Source organism: Ursus arctos, unplaced genomic scaffold, assembly GCF_023065955.2.
Source record: "Ursus arctos isolate Adak ecotype North America unplaced genomic scaffold, UrsArc2.0 scaffold_14, whole genome shotgun sequence".
NCBI classification, from domain to species: Eukaryota; Metazoa; Chordata; class Mammalia; order Carnivora; family Ursidae; genus Ursus; species Ursus arctos.
In genome coordinates, this window is record NW_026622808.1 from 23819339 (window position 1) to 23828591 (window position 9253).

The following is a 9253-nucleotide window of genomic DNA, read 5'->3' on the forward strand; positions in this document are numbered from 1 at the left end:
GTGCTTCATCCTTAGCGGTGGTAAATTACCCTTTGAACATGTGTCTGACTTGTTTTCCCATCTCCGTTATTCCTTAGTATTCTTTTTGGGCTTCTGTGATTAGGTCTGTTTCTAAAGGTTGCATCCTCTTTGGCCATCATCTGGAAGACATTTTTCTTTACCATTTGACTAAAGATCACCTTTCTGTTGTATAAGCCTACTTGAATCCCTAGATATTTACATAAGATGAAATTACACCTTAGTCACTGCTTCCTCCCCACGTGTAAATGCACTTTAGACATATCCTTTTATTTCCAAGTCTTTGGCAATTTAATCTAAAATCAGAATTAGTGACTCATGTTGGTGTCATTAAGCTATTGCTCTTGTAGGTCTTTATATAAGTCAGTAGCAGATTTTTCATTCCATTTTCCTGTTTTCATTGAATTCAGTTGTTTAGAAACAACAGACTTAACCTAATGTCATTCTCACTGACACTCTTTGTTCCATAAGTTGTTAGTTGTTTTTACAACTTCTCTTTCATTTTCTGCATGTATACATATTCATACAGTTTCATATAAATGCTTCAATAGGACCCTATGCACATCATAAATTCTCTTTATGTTTTAGTACAGTCTTTCTTTTCCCTTGTGTCCACTTTTCCTTCATTCTCAACAATTTCTCATGAAGTTGCCTCCAATCAATGGATATAACCGTAGTTCCTTAGTTCAATGTCTGTACAACTTTTCATGGTGTGGCCATGCTAGTCACACATCAGTGGTTGTTCATTTTTTTTCTTTTTTTTGAAAGAAGTACTATTGTGTCACTACTACAAAAATATTTGGGGATTATTAAGTTAAAACGGTCTTCTCAACCAGGGGCTGTCTTGTCACCCAGGGAACATTGAATAATATCCAGCAGTTTTCACCATCACACTGGGGAGGGACAGGTGGTGGTCAGGGTGCTAAACACGCTACCGTGCACAGGGAGACCCACCACAGACACGGATCTGGTCCAGAACATCAGTCAGTGCAGAGACTGAGAAACCCTAAGTTAAAGAATACCTGTATTTTTAATATTTATAGTTGCCTTTAGGTTGTTTCCCCATTATTTCACACTTCCCATTTCTACCCCCAAATTAGAAAGTGCCCCTTTCACTGCCAGTTACTAAGTTCCAGCCCAATCAACAAGGCAGCTCTTCGTGGGCTTTCCCAGCTGATGGGTGTGAGAGAGAAGTCTTTCTTGTTGTTTTCTCAAACTATCACTCACCTTGAGCAAGGGTTCATATATTGGATCCTCATTCTTGTCCATTATTATTATTATTTGTCCATACATTCCATACCTATTTCCCACATTTAATTGCATTTCAAATTATTTTTACAAAGTGTTATTATTCAACTAAGTTTTGGTTGGGTATTTTTGACCATAAAAAATAAATTTTATGGAGTTAAATATGTTTTCCTTTTTTGCTTCTGATTTTCCTACCTTAATCGTGATGGTTTTTCCCACCTGTAGATTTTATATGCACTTTTTCCTATGTTCATCTACAAAGGATTATTTACTTTTATGCCGGTGTCTTTAATCACCTGATTTGTTTTCAGGCAGGTAAAATAAGGAACCATTTCTTCCCTTCCAGACAGACAGCTATTTGTGCCAGGTTTTATTCAACAATCCAGGCTATTCCAATCGAAGTATAACGTCCCCATCCATTAAATGTCCATATTTACTGTGACCTATGTTCTAACTAATTCAGCAAATAATTACATCACAATCACTATGCCAGAAAGGTCTCGATACATTTTATGTTATATTCTCTTTGCTAAATTAACTACTAATTGATGTCGATACAATTTAATGAGTGTGTGGTCTATCATGTTCATTTTCAATGTTCTTTTCAGTTTTGTTTAATACAGTTGTGTGAAATTACCCTAGTTAATGGGTTTCATCTCCTTTGCCATTTTTCTTATTCTATAACTTCTCATTTTCTTCAATGTGTGCTTACATAAAGGCACATATACTCCCATAGTTTGGGGGGGAAAGGGAACAATGCACATGAGGTGACTGCTCACTTGGTCCTGCACATACTGGCAAAGGCAGAAAGCAGTAAAATTAATGTTTGTGTGACATAATGTCCTCATGGAAAAATCACTTGGAGAGCTCTCTTGAGTAAAGATGAATTATTATGGCAGGTGCAGGACATAAGGTGCAGGATCTGGGCAAAGACCAGAAACAGGACTAGAGAGTATCCATTGGATTTATCAAAAATATCAAAACCCAAAGAATAGGAATAACAAAGAAAAGATGTCACATAAGACAAGTGAAGAAGGGACTTGCTTCAATCCCCAACAAGCCAAATAAACAGTGATTGGTCAAATAAATGTGGACTGGACACCAGGAAAGGAAGCCTTCTGCTCCTTGATATTAAAACAGCCCACCTGCTGTTCTACTTTGTATATTTCCTGTTGTGAAGTGTTGGTTTGTACCTTTGCTCATTTTTCTCTCAGAGCATCCCATCTATAACATGTTTCACACCATGAAAATATCACTACTTTTGTCTTTTTGATCCTTTGTGTTTCTTTGCCGGGCATCAAGGGATCTAAGGAGAGCAGGAATGCCACCAGAACCAAAGTCACTTTTTCTTCCCCTTCGTTGGTTTCTTGAGGGCCACCTGTACTATTAGATCTGTGTTCCCTCTCATGTCCATGTCCTTCCACTCTTTCCTCTCTGTCTCTACCGAACAGATTGCCCGTGTTTCTTTAAAATGATATTAGTCATAAAATGAACACACCAATAGGTACCCCAAGTTTATTTGTCCATAGGAATTTCTGGGTACCATTTCTGCATTATTTAGGGGAAAGATAATGAGATCTGGTGAGCTTGATGTGTATCCACTGCTGGCCTAACAGGTGTTGGTTGGGGGTGAAAAGGTGAGTAGCCCAGGAGACCATAGCAGGACATGGTGTGTGTGTGTGTCTGTGTGTGTTGTTAAGTGAGGGCAGTTCTTAGAGCAGGGGTACCAGGGCTCACATATTCCAAGGGGATGCTTATTGAGAGATGTCAGAACTCAATCAACAGAAGTTACTAATGGGGGTGTCCATTTCGACTCACAAGACATATTTACAACAAAATTTAAAAAGCCCTGCAAAATTAACAAAATGAAGAGTTCCCTGTGTCTTGAAGTTTCAGCTGATATGGGGTGACCACTTTATTTATCAATACACCTGCCACCATCTCATCACTCTCCTTCTTGCTCCTTTCCCTCATCACCCTGGCTTTCCTTTGAGCCTTGGTTTTCTGAATCAAGCAGCTTCCTCAGGGCATTGGCACTGGCTGTTGCCCCTCAGATAACCTCAGTCTCCCTTCCTATCTCCCTCAAGGTCTTATTCACATGTCACCTTCTTTGAAGGTCTCGTGTGGACATCCAGTATAAAAAATAACACCCCACCCGCTCTGTCCTTTATACCTGCTTCCCTTGTCTTCACAACTCCTGTCACCATCTGGCATGTTATTAGACTATTTGTATTTGCTTATATTTTCTCTCCATCATAGGATTATAAGGACATTTTTTATCAGCACCCTATATTCATTGCCTAAGCAGTGCCTGGAACATTCTTAATACTCAGTATGTATTCCTTAAAGGAAGGCAAAACATTCTCGATAAAATGACAGTCTACATTATATTTGAGGAACAGACTGAGGAGGAAACGCAAATCCTGATGTGAATTGGTGCTAATGATGCCTTAATTGGGGATGAGACCTCACACATACAATGAAATTAATTTCCTGAAACTAAAATATATCTGGCAGCAATTATGCTAGGTTACTAATGCTTGCTTGTGTGAAAATTAGTCGTTTAATTTTCTATATCCTGGTAGTTACCTCTAACCCATGGAGCCAGGGAACCTTACAGGAGTATCAGAATTTCTTCTTCTGGGATTTTCAGAGGGACCAGAACTGCAGCCCCTCATATTTGGGCTTTTCCTCTCCATGTATGTGACCACTGTGTTTGGAAACCTGCTCCTCATCCTGGCTGTCAGCTCTGACTCCCACCTCCACACCCCCATGTACTTCTTCCTCACCAACCTGTCCTTTGTAGACATCTGTTCCAGCTCTACCATCATCCCCAAGATGCTGATGAACACCCAGACTCAAAGCAGACTGATCACTTATGAAGGCTGCCTCTGCCAGATATATTTTTTTATGCTCTTTGCGGGATTAGACATCTATCTCCTGACTGTAATGGCTTATGACCGCTTTGTGGCCATCTGTCACCCCCTGCACTACACGGTCATCATGAACCCCCAGCTCTGCAGACTGTTGGTTCTTATATCCTGGATCATGAGCATCCTGCATGCCTTGTTACAAACCTTAATGATATTGTGGCTGTCCTTCTGTACAAAGGTGGAAATTCCCCACTTTTTCTGTGAACTCAATCAGATGATCCAACTGGCCTGTTCTTACACCTTTCTTAATAACATGGTGATGTATTTTGCAGTTGTGTTTATGGCTGGTGGTCCCTTCATTGGGATCCTATACTCTTACTCTAAGATAGTTTCTTCCATCCTAAGGATCTCATCAGTTCAGGGGAAGTATAAAACATTTTCCACCTGTGCATCTCACCTCTCCATTGTCTCCTTATTTTATTGTATGGGCCTAGGAGTGTACCTTAGCTCTGCTGCTACCCAGAGCTCCCATGCAAGTGCAGTGGCCTCGGTGATGTATGCTGTGGTCACCCCCATGCTGAACCCCTTCATCTGCAGCCTGAGGAACAAAGACATTAAGGAGGCTCTGATGAGATTCTCTGGGATGGCAGCTCTGAAAGGGTCAACTGTCCAGGGTTAAAAAAGTGCCCATGATTGCAGGGCCCAAAGCCTGATCCAAATGTTGATATTCTTTGATCTAATTGTGGAAGTGGATAATGCCTCTTCTAATGTTTTTCCTGAAATTTCTAATTTTTTAAATTTTGATCTCTCTGTAAAATGTACATAACTCACTTTATTAAGCTTTATGATATCTCTGATATACAGATTATTCTTTTGTCAATTTCCTACTCTCTCAAAGTCATTCCTACACTAGGATGTGAAATATTTGGATGTTCTCACTTATTCAATAAAGATGATGTGGATCTGCTAATAATAATTTCTTCAAATAAAATATATCATAGTGAGTATTTTATCTTTTGTTTGACTGAACACTACTCCTATGGAAAATCTACTCTTGGCCACCAAAGCTATTTGTGTAACTTTATAACAGAGAAAAATCTGAGACCATGTGCTTCACTTTTGTGAATATCATTTTGTTGTACATCACTACCTTCCCTGCTCTTCCTGAGAATGCGGACTTTGACGTACTGGTGGTTTTAGCTAATTGTGGGGATTTTTCTACACATTAGGATCCTTTTGTTACACAGCTAGTGTCTATCATGACTACCATGGTCACTGGCAAAAAAAAAATTATATAAAATACACATCTCCAGGTGGAATCTACACAGAAAGACATATATAGAAAAAATAGATTGACATAATATGGCCTTAGAGTCAAACTTGATCTTAAGGATGATGAAGCAAAATATTAAATCATACATTTATTGTGATGCAAAATATTTCTTTCTCAGGCACTTCATCTACTCATTGAATTATGGAATATCAGGGTTGATTTGTAAGGTGTATTCATTAGTATGAGGGACTGGTAGTATGTTTGGGGTTTTATTAAATTATTTTCTGGATTCTGGTTGAAGTTTTCCAGTGCTACCAACAAATATGATTCCTTCCATTTCTTTAAATGAACTGTCTCCCACTATTTGAAATTTTGCCATAACCTCAATAGGGGCAGTGAATGAACAACATCAGTACCATCCATTACATTTCATCCTTATAATCACAGGATGACTCACCAGCAGGCTTGGATTCCTGTCCAGGTGTATGATTTGGAGTCACAAGTTGTGGGCACACATGCACAATCTTCCAACCTTTCCATGTGACCTGAAAGGGGCCTCAATAGAGTCCTCTTTAAACATGATTATGTTAGATAAACTTGAAGAACAGAGTAATCATGAAACTTTACCTTCAATTATCAGGAAAAAAAGCCTAGAATAAAAAGAATCAGATTATTACAAATGCTGTCTAATCTATCTGATTTGATTATTACATTTTTAGCCATTGCTGAATACAAAGCATCCTAAAATAAAATGGCTTAATATAATGTCTTTATTGTGGAAGGGGAACCTAAGGTAGGGAGTTGTTCTGATCCCTGCAGGGCTCCTCATGAGTCCTTAGATAAGTGTGAATCTATATATTGTGTTTCTAAGACTCATCCATGAGGTGTGTGGCTGTAATGCTCTTCTGTCTTGAACCAAATTATGTCATTTTATTCCTTTTATATGTGTAGGCTAGTCTTCTAGTTTAAGAGAAAAATGATTTTATCAAATGTGAATTGTCTTAATATAATTCCACTATTTTAATATCCGCATTTGAACCTTTGCTTTTTCATAGTTGGAAGAGAGCACTCCCACCCTGATAGGTGTGACCCAGCTACCTGTGCTCCAGATCTGATCCTGAGTCATGCACCACTAGAATTTTTAAATTCTAATTAACTTATTGGAGCATTAATACATGTGATAAACTGTACATATTTAAAGTGTGCAACTTCAGGAATTGAAGGAGTCATTGAAAAATCGTGGGTACATACTGCATGATTCCATTTCTATAGAACTCCAGAAGGTGCACAGTAAACTCTAACTGCTTTGTTAGGCAATGGTTAAGGTGTAATTCCTCCTGCTTTCATTTCCTTCTGAAGGCATTGTGGAATCATAAACATAACTTCAAGGGATGAAAGATGAAATGTATGGAAATACTTTGTTGGGTCTAAATAATGTTGAAGACTAGGGGTTGTTTATCTGTAGTGTCATTTGCAAATATCTTCTCCCATTCCGTGGGCTGCCTCTTAGTTTTTCTGACTGTTTCCTTGGATGTGCAGAAACTTTTAATCTTGATGAAGTCCCATAAATTCATTTTATCTTTTGTTTCTCTTGCCTTTGGGGATGTATCATGAAAAAGGTTGCTTTGGCCGATGTCGTAGAGGTTGCTGCCTATGTTCTCCTCTAGAATTTTGATGGATTCCTGTCTCACATCGAGGTCTTTCATCCATTTGGAGTTTATTTTTGTGTATGGTGTGAGAGACTGGTCAAGTTTCATTCTTTTGCATGTAGCTGTCCAATTTTCCCAGAACCATTTATTGAAGAGACTGTCTTTTTCCCACCGGATGTTTTTTCCTGCTTTATCAAATATTAGTTGCCCAAAGAGCTGAGGGTCCATTTCTGGGCTCTCTATTCTGTTCCATTGTTCTATGTGTCTGTTTTTGTGCCAGTACCATGCTGTCTTTGTGATCACAGCTTTGTAGTACAGCTCGAAATCGGCATTGTGATGCCCCCAGCTTTGTTTTTCCTTTTCAACAGTTCCTTGGAGATTCGGGGTCTTTTCTGGTTCCATACAAATTTAAGGACTATTTGTTCCAGTTCTTTGAAAAACGTTCTTGGTATTTTGATCAGGATAGCATTGAAAGTGTAGATTGCTCTGGGTAGCATGGACATTTTAACTATGTTAAGGACTGGTATCCAAGATCTACAAAGAACTTCTCAAACTCAATACATGAGAAACAAATAAACAAATCAAATAATGGGCAGAAGATATGAACAGACACTTTTCCAATGAAGACATACAAATGGCTAACAGACACATGAAAAAATGTTCAAAATCATTAGCCATCAAGGAAATTCAAATCAAAACCACACTGAGATACCACCTTACGCCAGTTAGAATGGCAAAAATAGACAAGGCAAGAAACAACAATTGTTGGAGAGGATGTGGAGAAAGGGGATCCCTCCTACATTGTTGGTGGGAATGCAAGTTGGTACAGCCACTCTGGAAAACAGTGTGGAGGTCCCTTAAAAAGTTAAAAATTGAGCTACCCTATGATCCAGCCATTGCACTACTGGGTGTTTACCCCAAAGATACAGACGTAGTGAAGAGAAGGGCCATATGCACCCCAATGTTCATAGCAACAATGTCCACAATAGCTAAATCGTGGAAGGAGCCGAGATGCCCTGCAACAGATGACTGGATTAAGAAGTTGTGGTCCATATATACAATGGAATATTACTCAGCTATCAGAAAGAATGAGTTCTCAACATTTGCTACAACATGGACGGCACTGGAGGAGATAATGCTTAGTGAAATAAGTCAAGCAGAGAAAGACAACTATCATATGATTTCTCTCATCTATGGAACATAAGAACTAGGATGATCAGTAGGGGAAGAAAGGGATAAAGAAAGGGGGGGTAATCAGAAGGGGGAATGAAACATGAGAGACTATGGACTATGAGAAACAAACTGAGGGCCTCAGAGGGGAGGGGGGTGGGGGAATGGGATAGACCGGTGATGGGTAGTAAGGAGGGCACATATTGCATGGTGCACTGGGTGTTATACACAGCTAATGAATCATCGAGCCTTACATCGAAAACCGGGGATGTACTGTATGGTGACTAACATAATATAATAAAAAATCATTATTAAAAAAAAAGAAAGAAAATGGCTAGTGAAAATAAATTACTACAGAAAAGCATAAAAAAAAAGACTAGGGGTTGTGTGTATGTCAATTTATGTGTATTCATGTACACTTTTATTTCAAGAAAACACACACTCACATGCATGGAGATACATGTACAAGGGCCATAATGCTCATTATAACCCATTATAACCATATCTATTGTGTTGAAAAATCTTGAGAGAAACTTCTAGGGTAAAGAAATGAAAAGAATGAAAGCTTGCATTCACATTATATTGTAGTAATGTAGTAATGTAGAAATTTAGATTAAAAAATTAGAGTAGCTGGCCTTAATTTTAACAGCGAATCCTTTTTCCTGTCTTAATGCCCAGAACCTCATATACAGACCAAATGCAAGGAGAACTCATCTATGCCAGCTAATAAGGCTGAATATCCCCAAAATAACTTCAGATTTTTTTTCCACTTATGGTAGAGGTTCAACACAAAATGCCCTCACCCAAGGAAACTAAGTTAATGAACTGAGAGGCTTAAATTCAGTTTCTTCAAAGAAAATTTTGTTGGACAAATGTCATTGTTTCTTTCCTATTGCTGCTGTCAACAATTACCACACTGAAGGTTTAAAAGAAACAAATTTACACTCTTTCATTACTGGAGGTCAACTGAAAATGAATGTCATTGGGCTAGCATTAAGAGGTCTCTGCTGGACACAGAGACC

The 9253-nt window shown here is 38.6% G+C and overlaps 1 protein-coding gene across 1 annotated transcript; it reads left to right on the top strand.

Moving 5' to 3' along the window:
• Positions 1–4059: 4059 nt before the first annotated feature.
• Positions 4060–4818, top strand: LOC113248935 (olfactory receptor-like protein OLF4; the record flags this gene model as incomplete). The annotated part of the gene is made up of 1 exon (XM_026490523.2): positions 4060–4818. A coding segment is annotated over one exon (759 nt), but the record flags the coding sequence as incomplete, so codon positions are not given.
• Between the last annotated feature and the right edge of the window lie 4435 nt (positions 4819–9253).